Raw genomic sequence first — 24,579 nt, 5'->3', positions numbered from 1 at the left:
GGTGAAATTGTTTTGTTTTTTAAATAATTTAAACAAATACATTGTTGGCACTATTATACCAATATTTTCTATTGAATTTAAAGGATTATAAATTAAGAAATATAGGATTCAGAAAACTTAATTTTGAATTATTGCAATTGGAATATCAAACTTTAATGTAAAACAATGTACCAATTAATAAAATTAATTAATTTTAAATTAAATGATCAATAAAAAAATAAAATATATAAAACATAAAAAAATCATTTAATTAAATGTTAAATTTGTTTTGTTGAATTGAATTATCAATGAACACATAAAAAAGAATATTAAAAAATATATATATTTGTTAAAATATATTTGTTTTTTAAACAACTTAATCAAATAAATTGTTGGTACTATTAATAATAGTTAATATTACCAACATTTTATTTTGAATGTAAAAGGCTCAATATATATATAGATATACATATATATATACAAATCGAAAAATATATAATTCAGAAAACTTAATTTTGAATTATTGCAATTAGAATATCAAACTTTAATGCAAAAAAGATGTAACAATTTTGGTTAAATTTAATTTAATCAATAAACCAATTGATTAATACAAATTTAATTAGAAAAACAATTGTTGGCACGATTATCCAAACATTTCATGTTGGATTAAAAATGCTACTAATTAAAATTGAACATCAAACTGTAGTGTAAAATTTAAATTATCAATAAACAAATTCCTAACTATTCATAAAATAATAATTTATAATTAGAATATCCTGATGACACTGATATACTTCGATAATTTTCCAAGAGTTTCTTCTGTCTATATTAGCAAGTGCAGAGTTAAATAAATCTAAAAAAAAATTATTAACATTGTTTAACTTTGTCTATTAAGAAGATGAACGAAAAGGCTACCAGTTTTCTCCTGCAATCAAAACCAGAAAACAGTGGATGAGAACAATCTTTTATTGGTGTTTTGGGAAAAGATCAACTACATCCATATAACCAGCACTTGTTGGGCTGTGCACCATGGACACCAGCGACATTGCAGGGCAGCTGTAGTTCAATTATGAGACACTACAAGATTAATCGATCACATCTGTGAGGATATTAGAGACTAAATCCTGTTCGGGAGAGCAAACAATCACTGAAGGAGGTGAGACAGGCTAAAATAAAGGATGCTGTTGTGCGTTTGTTGTTCATACTGAGCTGGGAGCAAAAGTTGATGCTTGTCTGAGACAAATGCTTAAAAAAATAATAATAAAAGTGTCCTTGGAAGAGAAGAAAAGTCCGGATGTTGGAGCCCGGATGCAAAAGTGTAGGATTCCTTCCCATGTGGGTAGTCTTTGTGGGAGACAGAGACGATGGATCGATAGATTCGTTCACATGAGAAAAAAAAGGTCAGAAAATAGGGCAGTAACGGTGACTCTCGGTCGAAGTCATGGTCGGGGATTCGAACCATCACCCTCCCCCCCCCCGCCCACCCGTCTTCTCAACAGTGAACCATGCCCTCGTGTACAAGTCGTGGCTACATAAAAAGTTCATAGATACAGAAAAAAGTATTAAGAGTAAGAAAGGATTATTGGAAAAATACACTAGATAGCAACAAGCTGTGGATCCATACAAGAAAGTTTTGGCTTTTATTTCTCCCAGAAATCTGAGAAGTTAACAACATTCCGCTCAATGAGGAAATTCCACCTCTCCCCTGGAATACACCAAAACGGCATAGACAAAAAAATAGCATAGGCCCATCAGATATACAGAAGAATCCCCCGCTGATCAAATGTGCTTCTAAAGTGTTGGTTCGACCGGGAGGTTGTTTTTTTTTTTTGCATGACGACACGTTGATCTGGAGACGTGTGAGCCGTGTGAAGACACGATAGAAGCGGAGGACGAGAAATACTTGTACTGTTTTCCGAAAAAGATGAGGAGAAGAAGGTTTGGAGGGAAGAAGAGTCACCTTTAGCAAGCTTCCAGCACAACTTCATCAACTGAGAACATGTTTGGGACACGGAGAAGAAGAAAAAGGCAAAAAAAAAGTATGGACATAAGAAATATATAATAATCTCATAAAAATGTCCAAAAATACAAGTTGTAGGTTGATGGGGATAAACTGAACCGTGAGAGGACGAGCACAACAGTCGGGATCGTCTCTCTTCGTGCATTTTCGTCCCACGAACGAAAAGAAAGAAAGAAAAATAAGTGCTTGAGGAAAAAATAAAACAACACAAAAACATTACTACACAACTTTAGATAGATCTGCTCCCTATATTACAACCGTTTCATCCTCGCTCATGCAGCTGCATCTCGATTGTTACAATCAAGCTGAAAAATACCCATCTATGTCTCTCCGCCGCGATAACAAGAAAAAAGATATAACCATGGCATTTCCCCGTCATATAGAAAATATACAAAAATTATTCTCAAATTTGCTCTCCCTCTAATTTGTCGTAAGTATTATAAAAATATACAATTCTCCAATAACAAAACTCTTAAAAGTCACATCTTTCATCTATTAAATTATTTTCTCCATCCGTCGCTTTTAAGAGCACAAACCTCAACAAAACAAGACACCTGAGCTGCAACACAAACGCCGCCTCCTTCCGATACATTCAAAATCATCCTCTTTGTTGTCTGTCCGTCAAAAAAAGTCTTTTTTCATCCAGCTTAGTCCTCTTCCAGGACTTGCATCACTGGTCGCCGAGGCGGTTTTCGTATTTACTAAGGATGTTACGACAACGCCCCAGCTCTTTCCTCATCTCCGCCACTTCCTGGCGTAGGGCGGCGTTCTCTCGCTCCAGGTAAGCGGCGCGAACCGAGATCTGGTTCTCCTTGAGTCGTCGGGCGTCTCTGGAGCGCTTGGCTGCCTCATTGTTTTTATATCTCCTGGTCCAGTACTTCTCGTCCTGCAACAGAAGGATATGAAGATAATTATATTCACCATCCGGGGTTTATTGAGACACATTTTAATATCAGTGATGAACGACTGCTTCGATAATGATGGTGTTGGTGCACTTAAAAAATCCTCTTCTGTTGTTGTCAGTGGGTGTTCTGGCCGTGAGAGAGAGTGGGATGTTGAGAGACTGATCCACAGGGGTTTTTTTTGAAGGCAGAATGATTACCGTCTAAAAGAGATAAGGCTCGTCCAAATGTCCAGATTCGTTTTTTTTAATATCTGGAAAAGCTTTTTGGCAGGAAGTTCCATTGAAAATCAACTGAATTGTTCATGTGAGACGTTCAAGCTGATTTTTTGTATCATCTTTTATTTACCATTTACTTTATTTATCAATCCAATCAGTTAATGGTAAAGGTAACATCTTGTTTATTATTATTATTTTATTGAGGGCTTCTCCTTGATTTTGCACCAGTATATTTTGGTAAAACTAAACAAAAAACTCATACTTGGATTTATCAGGGCAAGAAAATTGGGAGGTCATCTCTTAAAATATGTTTTTTCTTGATAAGACTGTCCAAATAATTTAAATATTTCATTTAATATTGCTTATTAGACTGTGACAAAAATGTATATGTGGGGTGGTATGGTCAATAAATGTGTTGATTTATATTTTTCAAGTAAGTTAATATTGTTTTTTACTTTAAATGCAATAGAAATCTCTCTTTATAAGATATGTTTTTGTTTGGTTTAACCAACATGCGATGGCTAACATGTCTCTCCTCACCTTCATGTTATCAGGTACAAGAATTTTGCGTGCCTTCTTGATCATGGGCTGTGGCTTCAGCTCTTCTTCGCTGAACGTGGACCTCCTGGGGTCGTAGCTGTTCTGGCCGGAGTCGCTGGAAAGAGCCATATCTCCCGGGTCCATGTCGAACATACAGACATCTGGCCCGCTGCTGGTGGGCGTCAGCAAGGGCGGACAAGAGGAAGAAGACGAGGAGGAAGATGGCGACTCGCAGGAGTCGTTCATACTCGTCTGACTCCCTGGAAAGGAAAAGAAAAGAAAAGTTGTTACTCTCGGTTGTCAACTGGACATTTATTCTTAAAGCTAGACTTGTTGACTTGTGGATTCGGACAGCAGTGTACAGTGATGACCGCCAGGTGGAAGCAAAGAGCTTAAACATTGTTTTTTTCCCCACAATTATTATTTTGAACTCAAATTATGAGCATTGAAGATTACGATGATCACAAGCTAGTTATTAGTCGTGTCCGCTTTAGCCCAAATTAACCTTTATCAACATATTTTGCATTTAATCAGCTCAAATTTAATAATTAAGTTTTATTTGATTCCCGTGGTGTTATTATTGAGATTCGTTTATTATTAAACATTTAAATTGTTTTTTTTTGTAATGCTTTAAGACAATGAGACGCGTTTAAATGTAATGACTCTACTTTCAAAATACACGTGAGTAAAACACCAAACATCTAATGACTCCTGCACATGGGAAAAAACCCAATATAATCACAACTACTCTCAATCAAACAATTACAAATTGAAATACAACACATTGGAAGTTTGTCAGGTATGTGTCAACCACATCTAGCAGTTCAACAAGTTGAATCTGAATACCATTATATTATTAGTTTCAATGATAATTTTTGGTTGCCTGGAGTCAAAAATCTTCAATAAATTAGTAAAAAAAAAGAAGTGTACATCTGGAAGTGTTATATAACCTTCCACCCCTCCCCTGAAAACTAGCTTCTTTAAGTGAGGCCAGTACAGGGATACACCTCCTCCCCTCCACTCCCACCATTGAAGGTGTCATGAAGCTTCTGGAGAAAACTTCCATAAACAACCAACAAGTCTCTGCAGCCTGATCTACACACACTCTTTTGTTACCCCTCTGTCGGGTAGAAAAGACTCCATATCTTTACATGGAGGGAAAGGGAAGAAAGTGGCGTTTAAGGGCATTAAACATTAAACCTGAGCTGATAACGTATCTCACTCTTTATGTAAGAGATTGTAGAGTAACTAGCAAAGCTGTTCCTTGTGTTGACAGACACTGCTGGAATCATACATGCACAACCCTCCACATGTGATGCAGAACATGATGTGACATGAGGTCACGTTATCCACAGCTTCCCCCGGTCTTCACATTCCACTCGTAATCGCATCAAAACAAATATGAAAACTCTAAATCAAGTCCGACATTTACTGAAGTCAACTTCAGAAGACGTTAAAGCGACTTCCCTGGAGGTTTTATCCAAGCTTCAATGGATAACTAGATACTAAATCTACTGAGCTCAATCAAAAGCTATTATTAGATACAAAAACAAGTTTTTTAACAGGAAAAAAGTCCAGGATAGAACATCAACTTTCTAAGTTATTGCTTTATCTGGTGTTTATTAAGGATTACCGCAGCAGTCGCTTCTGTAGAACAATCGCTCTAAGTTCTGGAGTCGATTTGACATTCGCTTCCCTTCAGCGAAAAAAACACCTAATCTTTTAAGATAAGTGCACTCTTTGTGTCATTCATTGTGGATCAAATATTCAGTCTGAAGTCCAGTGGCTCGGGGAACATTGGTCCTGATATCCTATTGGTCCTGGGCTCTGGCTGCTCCTCCTCCGCGTGTGCTGGACCAGCCTACAGTGCTCTCACTTCACTAGGCTGTGCTGCCGCACGTGTACTTACGCGTGCACATGTCTGTGGCGTGTGAAGCGGGGAGAGATCCGAACACACGACAACAACACTCCTCTCTCTTGTCACTTGACTCTGTTCAGATCATTAGTCATGCTAGTGATCACCTGAACCTTATACTTTTGCTCGGGACAATAAAGTTGCTATTTTTAAGTTGCTACCTAAAAAGAAGTTGCTCTGGAGTGGAATATTAAAAAAAACTAACTTGTATTAATGTACTTTAAAGCGTCTCTTCTATATCCACGAGAGAGGGAATAACAAGTGCTGCAGATTTGAGCCCTGAAGGAAATATCTGTCATTGCTGTGCAGCCGTGTCTGAGCTTTACTTGTGAGTTGAGCTGCATGTAGAGCCATGTGACAGAGCCTGCTGCCTACAGCTTAAATCCACATGACAAATATGCTTCATCACCAAGGCCTTTAGACCGAGACGCTGCTGAATCACCAAAACATGTGAACGCTGGGAGAACGACTCACAAGTACATGAGTCAATTAAAGCCGACCAGTTTTCATTTCTAACAATAAACACCATTTTTTAAACGCCCTTGACTCGTTTATATTGGTGTCGTTTGTCGTCAAAATAACAACAACTATCACCAAAAATCTTTTGCTCACCGTGCAGACAGTCGTTGCCTCCGGTGAGGCTATGAGGTTGAGCGTTTTCCAGGCCGATGAGCGACGGCGAGGACGAGGAAGAGGATGGCGACGGCGAAGCCCCGGATGGCGACGAACACGGTAGGCACTGGGAGCTCTGGTTGGGCACCGCCGACTGGGAGCTTTGCGAGGGGATCTGGGCCGAGCTGGAGCTGTTGTTGTTGTGCATGCTGCCCATTCCGTTTTCCGTCAGAAACTCCTCCAAGTCCATGTACTGAAGCTGGAAGAGGCCGCCGTCGGCGGGTAGGCTTCGATCCCACAACATAGGCAGCAAAAACTGGTTGGAATTTCCATTTCCGTTTCCGCCATTGCTGTTGCTTCCATTCCCGTTCCTTAAGGAGCACACGCCGAGGGTGTCCTCGTCCATGTCGATGGATCTGTCTTTGTCTGCCATTGAAGAAAAGAATAAAGTCAAAAACCTCGTCTGGACCTAAACTTCAACGACACGGTACAAACACATGTAGCTACACCTGGTGACAGCAACACTAGCAATGGGGCCAAACTTACTCATGAAGTATTGTCAACAAATACTAAGCAGTACTTCATGGAGGTAGACATTTGGTTATGTGTATTTAGTCAGAGGTCTTTAGCAATACCTTAAATGTCATATCGTGACACATGACAATGTTTACATCTGACTGACAGATGGTGCAACAGAGGGAATGGAATCGTATGTTTCCTGACACACGTGTTGACATCTAACCGGTGTCAGGTGGTGCACCGTCAAAATCTCACCTTTGACATCGCTTTTCGACCGCTGGTCACCCTTGACCGGGTGCTGCAGGAGGGACTTCAGCCCACTGATGGAGTTCAGGTTGGTCCCCGTGATGGAGCCGGCCGGTTGGGTGCACCCTCCGAACGTGGGGCTCGCACCTGCAGGCAGGTCCGGGTTGGGGAGCTGAGCGAGTTGCCTGGACATGATGGACCAGACGTGGGGGGGGGTCGTCACAGAGAGAGAGACCTGGGGGTGCTAGACCGACTGATCTGAACCAATGAGGACGAGAACGCTTGAAGGTGCCTGCAGGAGGAGGAGGGGTACAGATAGTTCATAAAAGGTGTGCACGTCTGGGTATTAATATAGAAGTGATTTATAAAGTTGATAAATACAAACTTGTAGAAAATATAAAAGAGTTATTTACCTTGGACTTGAAGTTCAAGCTTGTTTATTTGCTGGAGGAAATATTCTCATCAAAGTATTCCATGGCAGTTGAAAGAGTTAAAACAGATCATCTGAGTGAACAAAATATTGTCCAATGCAACGAGAAAATAAGTCGCAATAAATTTGCTGACAGTGGCTGCAGAAATTTAAAAAAAAAAGTTGTAAATCCCGGCGTTACGGTCCCGAAGTCGATTAAAAGAAAGTGTAGAAAAAAAATAAGAATAAAAGAAACGATCAAAAACAATCTTGCGATTTAAAAAAAACAAACTCTGAGACTGGAGGACGAGAGCTGCGACCGCGCTGTTCAGATGACAAGTTGTGTTGGCGTTTTTTTTCTCGTGAGGAGGAGGAGGAGGAGGAGGAGGAGGAGGAGGGTCCTGGTCCTTCTCTGTCTCTTACTGTTCGCATCCGGTGGATCCAGTCACGGGCGCACGGGATTGAGTTTGTGTATTCGGGGCCGCGGCCACGTCCGACCATCCTCCCTCTCTCTCTCTCTCCCTCCCTCCCTCTCTCTCTCTCTCTCTCTCTCTCAGCTGGAACGGACACGAGCAGTTCACGTGACGTCACACGGCTCAGTGGAAGAGGAACGGAGCCGCGGGGGATTGTGGGCGTGAACGCAGCCGCTCCCGATTGATCGCTCAATTTTTTTTCTTTTTTTTTTACAGTATTATTTATGAGTCACACCTACTCTCGTGCCACAACTCGAGTGTTTTTTTTTTTTTTTAAGTTTTGACAGGTACACCGGGCGCCATCTTGTGTGTTTTTTTACTACAGCTAAAAAAAATGCTGACTCACCGGCGCGTCTAAATAATAAAGTGTCAAAACTGTTTAAATAAGTCATTAATTAGTTTATAATGTAGGTTTTTTAATGTGTTCCGAAGGGTGGCTTTTACTCACTTTCTTTGTAATCCACTGGAAACGTGAGTTTTTTTTTTTTTTCGAGCCAGGAATTCTCCCGCACGTTGCGCGCCTGTGTACAATGGCTTCCGCGCTCACGTGTACCTGCCACGCAGAGGACGAGGCCAGACGGAGCCCGAGTTCTCGCCGTTGATTGGTCGAGGCTCCCGGCGGCGGGCGGCCTCCGATTGGCCAGAAGTAGGTCGAGCACGCCCCGCCCCGCTCCCCCCCCCCCCCGCCAAGGAGTCTTCCCCGCTGCTGTGCATGCCCCGGCCGCGTGACAGCGGGGGAGGAGCGGGTGGCCCGGTCCACACTGTACACCCGTGGAACACATGCGTGGCAGCGCGACGCGAGGAATTCTTCACTTGTGTGTCCCGGAGAGAGAAAAAAAAGGGGCGGAAACACACCCCGAGTCCACATGTAAACAGCTGATGGACTCGAGCGAGCAACACCGGGAACCTACAGTGCAGACGAACACTGTGTTCCGAACCGGGTGTGTAAAAAAAAAAAAAGTCGTGCTTATGGGGCTGTAAACAAACACAAGGTCACGAGGGATCCCTGAAGGATCTGCGAGATAGAAGATCTACCTGGAAATTCCCCTTGATTCGATCCTAGCTTAGTGGAGATCATGTGGTGTTTTTTTTTTTAAAGCTTTTCATTTATTCAACAATTCGGATGAATTTGTTTTTGTTATGAATTATTGAAACAATAATGTTACTGGCAAACTTAAATGTGTGTGTTGAGTTTAGAAGGCTATAAATGAAAACAATAAAATACAATATCAAAAAATATAAAGTTCAAGTATTTCAACTCAGTTCAAGAAATATACAAATTATTAAATTCAATGAAAACAAATTGGACCTTTCATTATAGATATGATTGAATTAAGTTATTAACAAAAACTATTTAATTATTTCAATAAAATAAATGCCACTTTTAAATATTATATTTTATATTTTTTTAATATCATTATTATATGATGGCACAGGTATACTTCCATGAAGTTTTTGCTAACCGATGCAAACTTTGTGTTTGGTTTTTTTTTTTGTTTATCTCTGGCAGTGGACAGTACCTTAACCCATTTCAAGATATGTAGTTGATGTTATAAGTAGACACTCATGGACAGATCTATTGTACAGTATGAAGACATCCACTCTCACTCTCCCACAACACTTTTGTAGCGTGTGCTTTTTTAAAAAAAAAGGGAATTTAATGTTTATTAATGTTGATATATTTATCAGTGTTTATTTTATGTTATTAATTATTGTGTTAATTGTGTGTTAATTATTTGAATTACTATTTTATTATATACTATATAATTTAATTGTTTTGTTGAATTTTTAATATTTAAACTGTTATTATTACTATTTATACTTACATTTATATTTTTTGAACTGCTGTGACAAATTAAATTTCATGCATTGTGGAAACATTTCAAATCAACCTACACATTGACAGACCCACAGTGAATTAATGTCCTATCGTTCTACTGCCAGATAAATATCTACATACTGTTAACCCCCTTTATTCATTTGAGATCTAATGTCTTGTTAAACCAACAAAAGCAGTGAGAGTATAAAAGTATATAAGAGCTCTTAGAATATTGAATTTAAAATTATTATTTTATTTAATTGTTCTTTTCTTTTTTTATTCAATATATAAATTATAGTATTCCATTATTCAATAGAAAACCAATTAAAGATTATATTATAGAAATTACTGAATTCAACTATCCAAAAAATTAAAGTTTCACCTTTTGAAATGTTAAATTCAACCATAATATATTCTGATGATATTGACATACTTTAAGAAAAATAAAAAGTAATAACTGAATACAGCATTCATACCATGAATCATAGCTGTATAACTGAGATCTCTGACAAACATCAAAACTCAAACTCACATAGAAAGAACCCATTCATATATAATATATTATACATATATTGTTTTCAATATTTAACACAAAAAAGGGGGGGCGGTTAACATTGTAAAAATAGATACAATAGAGTATATAATGGTTTAAGCATCTGTTGGCCAAAGATAATAAAATAACAGACCCGACAACAGTTATATCTTCTAAACTACGTAGTATGTGACTAACTATCCTGTAATTTTAGGTTTGCAGAACAGCATATATGCTTTACATTTAATTCCAAAGTCAATAGAGACGGTATGTCTTCACACGACAATGTTTCTAGTCTCCTTTCCTCAATGTGAGAAAAATAATTATTAATGATCTGTAACTCTTTTAACTGAACTACAATATGTGTGGCTGCACAATATGAGTAAGTAATTTGTATTTCCAGACCAGCTGTAAATATATATTTAAATAAGCCAACAAACACCATCTTGTAATTAAACTTTCAGAACGTGTAAGTCAATGAGTTGAAGTGAAGCCAAAGCACTTTCGCACGACACGGTTTAAAGCAAAAACACCCAGTTCACCTGCAGCCACTGTCAAATCCATGTGACTATTCAACTGATCACTGCATCATGAATTCATTAGAAGTGTTGTTCAACGACACCTAGTGGCAGTATGCTGGTATGACGTTCCTTTTTTTTAAGACATTCCTCTCCTTAAAAGAAATTCAACAACAATAATAGACATTGATATGAAATTGAAAAACCCAAATGAAAAATGTACTCGAGAAATAAAAGGAAACAAAGTTTACACTTGTGATTTATTAATTAATGAAATATATTCAACTACTGACTTTCAGTAAATCAAGTGATAGAAATCTACTTAAACTAGAAATATTCTTTCAAGGGAAAACAAAAACGCTTTAAAGGTTTGAAACATGGTGTGGAGTTTAAACACAGACATCCAGTAGGAGATAAGAAGCTGGAAAACATGATTGCGATCGAGCAAAAAAAAAAAAACCTAACAGACAGCAGTTGAGAATCATAATGACACGAAGACCGTTTACATACATAAATACATGAAATGCAACGTTTTTACTTTGAAATAGGTCCATGTCTTTGAACACACCGTGACTCACTGTAGAAATAATTACCTTTAAAAATAAGCATACAAATAACATTATAAGTACACATCGTAATAGCCCACTTGTTTTGAATCTCTTGGTATAAAAGCTAGAAATAAAATAATAAACAAGCTTATTTTTTTTATGTCTTGCTTCAATTTTGCGGAAGAGGGACTTAACTTATTACTGGCTAATTTTGTTGTTCATCTCAATTAAAATCACTCGTGGGAGAGGCGTAGAAAAACTGTCAAATAAAGTAAACACCACAAACTTCTGGGGATATACTGTATAAGTCATCACATATTGTAAGAGTGATATCACCTCAGCAAAAAACGTGACCATAGAACAAACATGCACTGACAAACTGTAATATCTTTCCCCGTTGTCCCTAACCCTAATTTAATGCACTTTACATAAAAAGAACTCCAATGCTAAGTGAACAACAAGACAAAGTACACAGCAGAGACCTTTATCATACAGCAAACGGTGTAGTAGGGATTATAGTTAGATATAGGTAGCAGAGATACATTAGCAGGTCATTTCACCTAAATCTGTCTAGTAACTGCACAGTGTCAGCAAAGCATAGTGTCAATGCACTTAAGGGGTTAGTGATCTAAGAAAACAGTCACATCTTTAAAATACCTCCCAATACAATCTGGAAGAATATCTGAAGATAACAGGATGCTCTACAGTAGTTCTTAACACACTCTAATAGTCAACAGAATTGATGTTGAAACAAGATACCTGGAAACATTTGTTTGTCTTCAAATGTTCTTGCTCAAAAAAAAGAAAAAAAAAAAGAAGAAGAAATCTCTTTTACACCAACAGAATTTGGGGTGCTCAGTATCTGTATGGCCCCATTGGGTTCGACCTTTCTTCAGGCCTGTCTGAAAGCTGTTTCGAATCCCCTTGCTGCAATCCCTTAGCCCTTCGGTGGCAGGAAGCATTGTGCCTGTAGAGAAGTTTAGCATTCCAGAAGCGTGCACTGCAGTGTTGGCAGGAGAAAGTTCCTCTGGCACGATGGACTGACCGATGGATGAAGGCTGCCAATGGCCTGTGAGATTGCTTTCCACATACACAGCACCGAAGACGCTCAAGATTGGTCGAAGCTTTTAGTGGGTGTTTAACTGCCATGTGGACCAGCAGTCCCGCTTTGCGAGAGAACACAGAATTGGGGCACATTGGACATCCGAAACGTTTGACAGGGACTTTCAGTGACGATAGGATTTGAACCTTCATTCCTCCAGTGTTAACAAGCTTATACCCACCACCTCCTGATCCCCCTCGCCTGATTGTCAGGCGGAGAGAACCTTGCTTTTTGTTTAACTGCCCTCTTATGGTACAACTAATCTTTTTTCTCTTGGTGCCCGCATAGGGGCGCTCTAAATTTGGGGATTCCCACTTATTCTCCCTCCATTCCCTCTTTTCGGATTTTTTTTTTTTCTTCTTGTGTCTTCTCATCTCGTCATGTGATGGTTGGATGCTGCAGTCGATGTTTTGGTGGGACTGGGCGACTAACTGATGATGAGGATGATGGTGGGAGTGATGAAGATGGTGATGCAAATGATGGTGCTCAGTGGATGGGGGTTCCGTTAGGGGCTGGAACGGAGCGGTGGTGTGGAGCGTGCGGCTACGGGATCCGGCGGGATATATGTGTTCTCCTTTCACCCCGGCCGGGGAGTGAGGGTGTTGTGGCGGCATAATTGTCGAGTTCGGGGGCAGAGGCTGGGAGTAGGACGGGGTATTGGGGGCGGAGGAGTGAACTGCTGACGTATCATAAAAGAGAGGGGAATAGCCAGGTGGTGGTTGTGGAGGCGCCATTTGGTGGCTTTGAGTCACAACACTGAGACTTTGCGCCCCGTGATCTTCGGAGGATGGAGCCATTTGAAGCAGTGCGTTAGTGGCCGCCTCGTTCTCCGATTGTGCCTGATCAGCAGTTCTGCTATCTCCTGAAACGTCGTTGCCTTCTTGAGTGTTGGGCTGGTCTGTGCGAGTGATGCCATGTTGCGATTGCCTATGTCGAGTAAGGCTGTTGGCATAAGCAAACGCTTTCCCACACACCTCGCAGCAGAAGAGCTTTTCGTTTCCACCTTCGTGAACGGTCTGGTGATGTGCCGTCAGATGGAAGTGATGGCGGAACGACTTCCAGCATATAGCACAGGTGTACATCCGTGGTGGAGGTGGTTGTGGATGCTGTTCAGGAGGTGCCTGGGTCTGTGGATTACTGTCTTGGGGCTTGACATCTTGAGGGTAGGAATAATAGGAAGAGGTGCTTGGAACTTGGTTCTGGCTTCTGTCTTGAGCCACGCTACATTGAGGGTTTGGGTTAAAGCTATTAAGGGTCTCAGCAGCTGGTGTAGTGGGCACCTCTTCCGTTTCCCCCTTCTGATGAAGCTTGCTGTGCCTCCGTAGACTCTGGGAGTAGCCAAACTCTTTCCCACAGATGCTGCATTTGTAGTTTTTTGCACCGGAGTGGACAGTTTGGTGCTTGCTGAGATGGAAAGCTTCTCTGAAATACTTCCCACATACAGTACAGTGATGGGGCTTTTCGCCAGTGTGTATGCGATCATGCCTGCGTAGAGTTTCACGACGTGCAAACCCCTTTCCACAGACGCTGCACAGGTGAGTGCGTGGAAGTCCACCAGGGCCCATTCTAGGAGTGTACTGCCGACGTTTTGGCGGCTGTCCATCAGCTGTCAGATCTTTTTTAGCTCTTGGTTTCCGGGGGCGTTTTGGCTTTCCGTTGGGATTTAGTGGATTGTTGCTCATCGCCTCCTGGCTCCCACCGCTTCTGAAGTTCTTATCCATACCCGACGTTGACGAAGGTGAGCCCAAGGGACCTAAACCAAGACCACCAAGAAGGCCTCCGATTATGTCTCCCCTATCATCTCTGTTGCCATTGTTGCTGGCTGCCGTTATGGCAGAAATTGCGTTATTGACAGAGCTAGTCACATCATCCTCCGAGTCATCCAGAAGAGAAGAAAGAGGCAGATGGGGTTGTTGCTGAGGGTGATGGTGCTGGCTGTGGCTTTGAGAGTGGGGATGAAGTGTTGGGGCCAAGGGTGCCTTTCTTAGAGCTGGGCCGGCCATCCCACTTCCACAGGGGGAGGCACCAGAGTAGCATGGAGATGGATTACCTTGAGAACGGTGATCGTCATGGTAGCCTGTGTAACGATTCCGAGAGTAGTCAGTGGGGTATTTAGTATCACTTCTGTCCCTGTCATTTGAATTCCCTCCCCTTGCAGACTGAAACAGATCATCACATCCTAACCCTGATTTTTGTTCAGCTTCCCCCACATTTATCAAACCCTTATCTTCTTCACTTTTTCCATAAATTATTCCCCTATTGCTTTGATAAGTTCCCCCTCCTCCGTTACCAACTCCACTCTCTCCCCCAACTCTGTCCTCGCCATCGCTCCCTGTTTTGCCACCTCGTTGACGGGGTCCCCTACCGGGCTTGCCACAGGTGCCTGAGGCAGCGTGGTTGAGTAGGGAGGTGCTCTCACGAAAGGCACGACCACAAGCTGGACATCTGAAAGGCTTCTCCTCATGTATCTTCTCGTGCCGCGTCAGTGACTCTCTGCGGTTAAACGCCCGAGAGCATGTTGAGCAGCCATATGGGCGAGCTGCAGAGTGCAATACGCCATGTTGCAAAAGGTGCCCTTTTTTCTTAAAACTTTTGCCACATTCGGGGCAATTAAATATTTTTTCTGGGCTTGGACAAGAATTGGATGACGGTTGGGGATTGTCTTGGGTTGAATGGGGGATACTTGGATCTGTCTGAGTTTTAATGTGGATCGGATTTGGGCCAGTATTGTTACTTTTGTTTGTACCTGCCGCAGTTGGCTCATGCATGCGCATATGCCTGCGAAGACTGGAAAGGTGGGGGAAGCTTTTTCCACACTCTCCGCAACTATAAAGGGGCTCTGTCTCAGAATCTGTTCTGCTGTGCTGCATTGAGTTATCAGATTTAGAAATGTGAGAATTATTTGTAACAAGTACTGAGGCCACAGTGGAAGAAGGGGCAGCGGAGGAGGAGGAAGATACTACTGATGAGGATGAGGATGATGAGGCTAGTAGAGAAGACGGGTCAGCACCCATGTTTGCCATACTTCCCCCAGTGCCAATCAAAGCGGGAGGCTGGCCTAGGCCACCGCTACTACTTGTGCTTGGGTTACCGCTATGGCTAGAAGAACCATCACTCGTGCCATCGGACTTCCTCTGAGGCAAATAGCCTGCCATAGCTTTTTTCCTCCTACTGCTACTGCTACCATTACTGCTTCCTCCGTCCCTGTTTTCCCCTTTACTATCATCCTTTGACAACGATAAATGAAGTGGCAAAGGAAGTGGTAAACTTGCATCCTGTTGCATTAGAGAAGCTATCTGATTTGAGGAGAGTACAGGGATGCCCTGGAAGTCGAAGCCACCAAGTGATGAAGGCTGGGACCCCGGATGGAGCGGGTGGTGGGGATGAGAATGCGAGTGAGTATGAGAAAGCGTATGAGGCGGAAGCTGCTGTGCCTGGGTGGACTGTTGTGTAGCTTGCTGTGACACGTGGCTATGTGGGTGAGAAGAATGTAATGCGGGAGGTTGAGCTATGCTAGTGTTGGGTTCGCCGCTCGCTTGACTTAAGCCAAGCCCTAGATGGTTATGGGTTCCCTGTTGAACAAGAAATTGCTCTAAACTTGAGTTTGCAGGCACACCAGAAAGAAAGTATTGATTAGCAGCTAGCATACAGCTAAATTGTTGGTGAAGGCTACGTGCATCAGACTGGGCCCCAACCAACTGGTGTCCCAAAGAACTGACTGCACTGCTGCTAGAAGGGTTATTAGAGGTCACCACGGAGGTCGAAGGGGAAGGAGAGGAAGATGAGTGGCCAGGTGATGCTTGAGGAACAGAGAGCCCAGGATGTAGAGGAGGAGGGGGTGGAGGTGCTGATGTAACTAATCCTCCTAAACCCCCAGCGCTACCACTACTGCTACTTCCCCCAGCAAAGTGCTCAAAGCGGCCTACACCTGGATGCAACTGCTCCTGAACTAGTGCTGCCTCAGACGGATGGAAAGAGCGCAGGAACTGTGGATAGCCTGAAGAATGGCTCGAGCTGCTGCTGCTCATCTTGCTTGACTTTGAACGAGAGCTCTGGGATGAGGAAGGCGGTTGTTGTAAAGGTGGGGGAGGAGGGGCACTCATCTTGGCAAAAATGGAGGCAGAATCAGAAAAGGCGTTACCTCTTGACCCCTGCAGGGGTCCCAAGCCAAGTCCAGACAGAAGAGCTCCAGATGACTCAGCTTGCTGCTGCTGCTGCTGCTGTTGTTGGAGTTGGTGCTGGTGAAGTTGCACTTGCTGTTGGTGCTGTAGTTGTCGATCTAAGCCAAGGCCTTTGAACTGGTGGGCCTGGTGCCCACTTAACATCTCTATAATGTCCAAATTGTACTTTCCAAATTGGAACATTTCCCACTCACTGGCATAAGGGGGTGCAGAGTCAAACCTCCAGAGCTAGGAGCGGATCAACGATTCCAACAGACTGATGACCATCAAGCTGTTTAAAGGTGCTTACGCTAGCTTCTTCCGGCTCTACTTCAATGTCTGATGAACTTACAGTTCTCCTCTTCCAACTCTACAATTCAGCTGATGTTACTCCCTCTTGCTCGCAATTAAACTCCAAAAGCAGTGGGGCAGCTGGGAAGATGATTTAAAAAGGTTGCTTTTAAAAAAAGTCTTTGATGAAAATTCCATCTAACTTCTAACAAAAACTTCTGCTGAGAAGTAGTTGAAAAGTCATCTTGTTGTATCCTTTAAGAGTTACCGCATTGATTCCTTCATCTAAGAAAGATCCCAAATGTGAGTTCAGCCGAGACGTTCCTGAAGCTGAAAAACAGAGTTAAAGAAAGGGCGTCATTAGAGGAAGAGGACGTTCGTTGCACCTCTACACGCCGTCAGAAGGATCTAGAGTCTGCAAAACAAAGGAATTCTAATGATTTTTAACATGTTTCTTTGAGTTATACTGCATATTTATATCTTACTTATGTACTTGAATGCACTTGTAGTCTTTATTGTGTATATATTATATCTAACCTTTACAATTACTATCACTTCTTGTATAAACAGTCTTAAGATTTCCTGGAAAAGTAACTAAAAGTGAAGCTGAAACTGCTTTTCTTTCAAGGCAAAATGTGACTTTGGTTTACAATAATTGTGATTTAGGATTGAATATAAAACATTGTTTACTCACCTCACAGGATTAAATTCTACTTACACAGTGTGTAAAAATGCTCACATAACTTACAAGTCTCCATCTAGAGTAGCATGCTGATTCTAATAAGATCATCTCTACAAAAAAAGCAAACCATAAATAAAGCATAACACAAAGTCTAGGGTGGATTTGTAATGGCATCACTTTGTTTGACTAGAATTGGGTCAAGGGAGTCACAGATGTTTTGACCTACTCACAGTCCTCACCCTACCTTTTGGAAAAAGTTCAATGTAGATGAAATCAAACTAGAAAGCATGATAAACAATCCTGAAAAAGATCAAAAATCACTTTTCAAAAGACAGCGTTAGTACTTTCATGGTCTGATTGTAGGGATGAAGGATTTTTTTTAAGGTCTTTAGTTGTTTTTTTTATGAACAAAACATTGTACTTTGCTTTAGGTGTGAATTATATTTTCTTAGTCTTTTACCAGCTGAGAAGCTACATATTATTTATATGTGGGTCATTCTATGAAAGTTTTTTTTTTGGTCCATTTCAATAGCCCTTTAAGAATTGGACGTGTCAAAATGAATTAAATCTGTATCAAAAAAAGTATTGTTAATTATTATAGGCATGTTTTATTGCCATTTTAAATATGAATCTACACTTTTTAGATCATTCACAATAAAACAAACACCCCCCCCCCAAAATGTCCTAAACATTAAATTCAAAATACTTAATTTCATATATAATTATATCTTGAGGCTAAACATTTTATTAAATACAAAAGTAAGACTTTCTTAAATAAAAAAAAATCTTGATTTTCAAATACAGTTTTATATACAACCCGGAAACACATGTTCTGACTATTACATGGGCACTTTTTTACAGTTTCTTTCAATACAAATACAGAAAAAAATGAAAAATAAAATAATAAAATTGTGAAGGAAATAACACTTGTTTCATAGAATCACCCATATAATCGTTTTATGTGTAAATGGAGGAAGGGAAATATTATTAAAATATCAAGGGTTAATATAGTAATGTGATAAATAAGAGATTTATTGAAAATAAATGTATCTGTATATTTATTTTTACTTCATTAAGATATTTTCCTTTATTTTTTTAGAACGTTTTCCTTAATATTTTGGCTTTTCTGGTTCTTATTTCGGCTTGACGGCCCCTTATAACAAGTCAGTATATATTGTGGCCCCCCTGAAGAAACTAGTTGTATTTGTATATATCTTTTTATTGTATTAAGATCTTTTCCTTTATTTTTTAGAACGTTTTCTATCATATTTTGGCTTTTCTGGTTCTTATTTCGGCTCGACGGCCCCTTATAACAAGTCACAGTATATATTGTGGCCCCCCTGAAGAAACTAGTTGTATTTGTATATATCTTTTTATTTTAATAAGATCCTTTCCTTTATTTTTTAGAACGTTTTCCTTAATATTTTGGCTTTTCTGGTTCTTATTTCGGCTTGACGGCCCCTTATAGCAAGTCAGTATATATTGTGGCCCCCCTGAAGAAACTAGTTCTTTCTGAAAAACTGTACTAATTTAAGTACAGCAAAAAATGTCAATATTATGACCAAAAAAGATGCAACACTTTTGACCGACTATCAGTAGGTACTGACCACTGCATGAATCTGGCTTTTATTGTATACCCTTAAAAAAAGGCACTTGTTTCAAAAATGTCAATGAAAGTAATATGGTTTTAAGTGTACGTGATGGACATTATGATTATTATAGGTGTAACATATAAATGACAGTGATTTATTATGATCACGTGATTTTTTTGTTTTTGTTTCTCTCTGTCCATCAAATTTGAGTTTTAAAGGCATCAAAAGAAAAAGTTTCCTCTCCACACCAGAAAGAAATGGTAGCGTGTATTATGTCCTCACCTCATATCCTTACCCGTGTTTCTCTCCTCGACACAGTCTCTCCTCAGACGCAGATGTTTCTTTGACAGCCTCTCATTGTTTTGGGATCATCTCCTGCAGGGAAGTGTAAAACTACACAATGTAAACATTGGCGACTCAGGCGTGAGAAACAACGGCTGCTCTGTTTTTTTTTCCCCCCGCTGTCTCGCATAAAAGAGCCGCTTACTCATCAAAACTACGACTAAAAAGACTCTTTTATTCCTGTTTTTTTTAGCGGGGGAAAAAAAAAACAGCTTCAAAAAATCGATTACTGGCCGTTAGCGCTGATGCTAACGTTAGCATCACCCGGGGAACCGTTTTACGACTCATCCGCTACAGCGTTAGCTCGCATGCTAACGCTAGTTCGTTGTGGTGGTTTTTGTTTTTATTCGCCGCGTTCGGAACATGTTTACCTGGACTCCAGGTTGGCGGGAAGCACCGCCGCGGATGGATGAGGCCTGTCACGCCTTCTTGTAGCCCCGACTAGCCGCGGCTACCGCCCGCTTCCATTTCTGCGTGCCGTTTTCCAGGCGTTAGCCATTTTTCCCCGAGACAAACGATCCCCGTGTGCAGCGACGGCCGCCGCCGCATTCATAGCCCGTCCACGCGGGCAGCCTCTTCTGCACCGACCGCGATCCTTTCAGCGGTTGGTCTCGTCCGGGTGGTCGCTGGTGATATTTTTTTTTGGGTAAAAGTGAGTGACGTGTGCTCCCTTAACATCGGTCCTTTCCGGCCCTGTAATATTTCCGGGTATCACCAGCGGGGCTGATGGACAGTTCGGGCTCATGGCGGCTGCAGAGCTCCTGGTGGCTCCGGGACGAGAAAACTAGCAATAAAACGAACCCCGTGTTTTATCGAAAATAAATCACTACACAGGCTTGTTCTCCATTTTTAAAGACCCCCCACCTTCTTGACCACTGCATCCCCACACAATTGATACCCATCTTTTAGTAGGATCTCCTGGTTTAGGGGCTTAGAATAGAGCCGTGCAGTGGTCAGTACCTTGTTTCACTGAACACTGTTGCACGTACAAATAAAGCATCCGTTAACAATATATTCCAGGAGTATCACATTTTGAGGACCCCCTAGAGAAGACATTACCCCTTATATATGTGGCTCTTATTGGGTAAAACAGATCTGAGTGGCCCCCAAATGTATTTGTATTCATAATTGTATGAATTAAGTTCATCGTTCAATACCTTTTTCTTTATCCTTTTAGTGAATATGTATTGCGTCTTAAAATAATTAAAGATATATTGAGATGAAACATAAAAAAGGTATTTTAGAGGAGACATTACCCCTTATATATGTGGCCCTTATTGGGTAAAACAGATCTGATCGGCCACCAAATGTATTTGTATTCATAATTGTATGCATTAAGTTCATTGTTCAAGACTTTTTTCTTTAACCTTTTTGTGAATATGTATTGCCTCTTACAATAATAAAAAATATATTGAGATGAAACATAAAAAAAGGTATTTTACTCTATATCATTGTAATTACTTTTAACAAAGGGTTATTGGTATTCTTAAGATTTTTTTTATTTAGAAAAAATAATTTGATTATATTTTGTCTATTTACGTCCTTCTCCTGGCTCGGTGGCCCCTTATAACAGTCACATTATATAATGTGGCCCCTGAGGAAATGTTATTTCCACTCTTGCACTAGTGCCTTCTGTAAAAATTAATTTTGTACTAATTTAAGTTAAAAAATAATGACAACAAATTTGAGTGTTGCTCTCGGACTTATAAGACTCATAGAATTTGGATTTTCAAATAAATCTCACGTTAATGTTTTCCTATTTAAGACATATCTGATTCAAAATTAATTTTATCGATCATATTTGTGTTTTAAGGTCTCATATAAAGTATGGTTTTCTTTCGAAAGAAGGGTTGAACTTCTGTCATGACTAGTTTATTAGAAAATTCTTCAATCATCTTAATCAGAAAAAGTTTCAGCAGCTCTGATTTTTTAATGGTGCTAATCAGGGTTGGTAAAAAATCACTTATGTGAGTCTACAGCGCAAAATATACTGCATATACAGATGTATTCGTATATAGGGTTGCAGTGAGTATTTGGTATTTTCTATCTCTGTTAAACTGACCAACAGGAGAAATATTTTCGATTTTGTTCTTTAGATTATTTTGAGAAAATCGATGACTTTGACTGTGAAGTCTAAAGGAAAAAAGAGACTGAAATAAATATTTTTTTTCCGTCTCACTGTGTTCTTACTGCTCAGATATTTATACACCTCCCCCCCCTTTTCATTTTTAGTGCTGACACGTCTCACAGCAATAAATGAAACCACAGGAGATCTTCAATATTGGCTCTGGTACCTGGAGGATCCGAAGTCATAAAACAAGGTGGTTTGGAGCTGTGAGCGGAGGAATCAGTGCTCACAGACCCTGAAGCCGTGTCGATGTGATTTCTCCTTCTTTCACAACACGCCGGCGCTCACAAAAGGATGCTCAAGGCCCCCAAGGCTTTTGTATTGTAAAGCTGTTGGCTCCTTGTTGAGCTTTCATGCGAGGGGCTATTTGTGTTATTATTAATTTTAGAATCTCATTTTAAATGTTGCTGACAAAACCCTCGGTGGAGGCATTGTGTTGATGGCATGTTAGGCTCTGTGAGATGGTTCGGTCAAGACAAAAGTGGTCTAGAAGAAACAGCTGTTAGAGGAGCAAGTCTATCTCGGCTGTATTTTAAAGCTAACACAATCATTGTGTTGTTTTTCTTTAGAAGCTAGTATCGGGTGCAGCCTTTTCATATTCTGAAAAAAAAATGTTGTCAGTGGAATGATCAAACAAATGAAAAGAACCATCGATCCATTCATCCACCCACCAGCCTGCCACTCATCCATGCATTTATCCATCCATCCATCCACCCTTTGATCCATCTATCCATCTATCCATCTATCCATCTATCCATCTATCCATCTATCCATCTATCCATCTATCCATCCATCCATCCATCCATCCATCCATCCATCCATCCATCCATCCATCCATCCATCCATCCATCCATCCATCCATCCATCCATCCATCCATCCATCCAGCCAGCCAGCCACTCATCCATCTATCATCTATCCATCCATCCATCCATCCATCCATCCATCCATCCATCCATCCATCCATCCATCCATCCATCCATCCATCCATCCATCCATCCATCCATCCATCCATCCATCCATCCTTTGATCCAGCCAGCCAGCCACTCATCCATCTATCCATCCATCCATCCATCCATCCATCCATCCATCCATCCATCCATCCATCCATCCATCCATCCATCCATCCATCCATCCCTCCAGATGAACTTCCTGTAATGGGTTTGAATGTACTCTTAGGATTCCTGTGGTTCACCAAAGACGTTCCATAGAAACTAGTTAAAAATGTAAACTTCTATGACTGAGACCAATGAGAATAGGTCTATATTCAAGTTATATGGAGTTTCTGAAGTTACCTCTTTTTTAGGGTCCAGCCAGGACCTTACTTGCCCAGGCTTAACTTCAACACCACTTTACCAGAAAAAACACTTATCTTAAGAATTGTTGACGGCAAAAGATCCAGGACTGGTAATTGGTCACTTGGGTAAAAGCACCGTTTCTTAAACACTAGGCCACAAGTCATGTTCACTCTGTTGTCCAAGCCTTTGCAAATTTAGCTTTGTTGAATGAACAATACACTTTTTCAAAACACCGTCACCTGAAAGTTGATGTATTTCAGTGATTCAATGCTATTCTGTGAAGTCAAGGTTTTTTGCTGGCTGTGAAAGAAGAGTCCTATTTCAAACCAATCAAAACATTGTCTACGAATGAACTAATAAATATGGTTGAAAATAACATCAAAGAATTAAACGTATTTTGTATCATTTCAAAAAAAACCTTTTACCCAAACAAATCCTGAAATTAGCGGAATGATCAACAGGGAGCGTTGTGTAACCTGTAAACATGATCTCTATTTAAAGTCTGACATTTGTTTGAGCAGATGCATTTGTGTGTCTCCTGGGAATGATTCATTTATTCACAGTGATTAACATGAAGAGGGTCCCGGGGGTGCCGGAGACAATCCCATCTGATATCGGAGGAGGTTTTAACCTCAGATAGATCACCAGTCTCTCATGAGGCTGATTCACAGAGAGGGATAAACAAACATTGACACTTGTGTGCAATTACGTTTCAACCTAATGTGGGAGAAAAAAGGCAGAAACACCATCGACTGTTAATACGACTGTGAATTTTAAAAAGCGACAGGATTATCGGTTATTTCCACAGGCAGTGGAACAAAGTGATGGAACAATAATTTATTTCAATAAGACCTAAAACTGTTTACATGTGGCCTGTTATTGTTTTTTATTTTATTATTTTATTTTATTTGTATTATTAAAGTGATTAAGATAGAAAGGGTTTCAATTTAGTTGGTTGTATCTGGATGATTCTATTATGGTCTCAGTAATGTAATGCACTTTTTTTGCTGGTTCGACCAGTATTTTCATGGTCAAATATATCTCAGAGGCCATGTCAGGGTAATGGTTGTGATGTCTATCTTTAACAGAAGGTCTAAACAGAATGTGTCAGCCTGTGTTTCAATTCTTGAATTCTATCACAAAACATCTTGTTTGTTCAAATGAAATCTTCAAGAGAAATGCCTTCATTCATTTTCCAGTTTTTTCATTTTTCAGATGAATTATGGGAATTTGAGAGCCCTGCTAAAAAAGGCAAGACTGTTTTTATCGTACATGAATTTACCCAAGTTCTTTACAGAAAACTACCATTTAAGATTTGTTTTACTCAACTACATATGTATATAAATCTCATTGATCCAGCCATGAGTTTAAAAAATGCTATATAGGAGGGTTTCGAACTCATTCAATCATACAAGGGGAAATAATCCTTTAGCCGTTACAGTATATTTACCAAACTGTCCGTATCAGTAAGTATTAGTCTGATTGCAATATTCTTTTTTATTCTTGGAGGGTCAATATATATAATTATCTCTGTTTTTATCAAATTTGTATATACAATATTTTTCCTTCAACATAATTTTTACCGTTATTGGAAGTCTCTGTACAATTGTTGACATCGTTAATAAATGTTCCTTATCTTATATTAAACACTGGCATCTGTAAAGGTCACTTTATCAACATGAACAACCTTTATATATTAAAGAAATTGACACTCACTCACAAATAATTGACAAAAA

At 40.2% G+C, this 24,579-nt stretch overlaps 2 protein-coding genes across 5 annotated transcripts; both read right to left on the bottom strand.

Annotated features, from left to right (window-relative positions):
• Positions 1–927: 927 nt before the first annotated feature.
• Positions 928–7,637, bottom strand: dbpb (D site albumin promoter binding protein b). Its single transcript, XM_087779000.1, has 5 exons — positions 7,365–7,637; positions 6,961–7,243; positions 6,187–6,612; positions 3,660–3,919; positions 928–2,885 (listed from the first exon to the last, which is right to left on the bottom strand). The coding sequence occupies exons 2-5, from the start codon at positions 7,142–7,144 to the stop codon at positions 2,670–2,672; spliced, it is 1,086 nt and encodes a 361-aa protein (XP_087635126.1). The 5' UTR covers positions 7,145–7,243; positions 7,365–7,637; the 3' UTR covers positions 928–2,669.
• A 3,311-nt stretch (positions 7,638–10,948) lies between these two features.
• On the bottom strand, positions 10,949–20,186 carry LOC148062626 (uncharacterized). 4 transcript variants are annotated; one of them, XM_087812058.1, is made up of 4 exons: positions 19,791–20,176; positions 19,360–19,452; positions 16,494–17,133; positions 10,949–14,429 (listed from the first exon to the last, which is right to left on the bottom strand). In XM_087812058.1, the coding sequence occupies exons 3-4, from the start codon at positions 16,714–16,716 to the stop codon at positions 12,106–12,108; spliced, it is 2,547 nt and encodes an 848-aa protein (XP_087668184.1). In that variant the 5' UTR covers positions 16,717–17,133; positions 19,360–19,452; positions 19,791–20,176; the 3' UTR covers positions 10,949–12,105. The 4 variants fall into 4 exon arrangements, with proteins under 4 accessions (XP_087668184.1, XP_087668182.1, XP_087668180.1 ...); XM_087812056.1 differs by having other exon boundaries at positions 10,949–17,133; positions 19,360–19,470; positions 19,791–20,186; XM_087812054.1 differs by having other exon boundaries at positions 10,949–17,133; positions 19,791–20,186.
• Between the last annotated feature and the right edge of the window lie 4,393 nt (positions 20,187–24,579).

The sequence above is a fragment of the Callionymus lyra genome, chromosome 17 (genome assembly GCF_982586985.1).
Source record: "Callionymus lyra chromosome 17, fCalLyr1.hap1.1, whole genome shotgun sequence".
NCBI classification, from domain to species: Eukaryota; Metazoa; Chordata; class Actinopteri; order Syngnathiformes; family Callionymidae; genus Callionymus; species Callionymus lyra.
Note: the sequence above shows the minus strand (reverse complement) of the source record. Positions and strands in the feature narration are given on the sequence as shown.

Bases quoted from the DNA above. Each gene is read 5' to 3' on its own strand.
- dbpb (XM_087779000.1), bottom strand. From the start codon at position 7,144: ATGTCCAGGCAACTCGCTCAGCTCCCCAACCCGGACCTGCCTGCAGGT. The intron at 6,613-6,960 runs GTGAGATTTTGA...CTTCAATGGCAG, and splicing joins GTCGAAAAGCGATGTCAAAG to ACAAAGACAGATCCATCGAC. The intron at 3,920-6,186 runs GTGAGCAAAAGA...TTTCCTTTCCAG, and splicing joins AGGCAACGACTGTCTGCACG to GGAGTCAGACGAGTATGAAC.
- LOC148062626 (XM_087812056.1), bottom strand. From the start codon at position 16,716: ATGTTCCAATTTGGAAAGTACAATTTGGACATTATAGAGATGTTAAGT.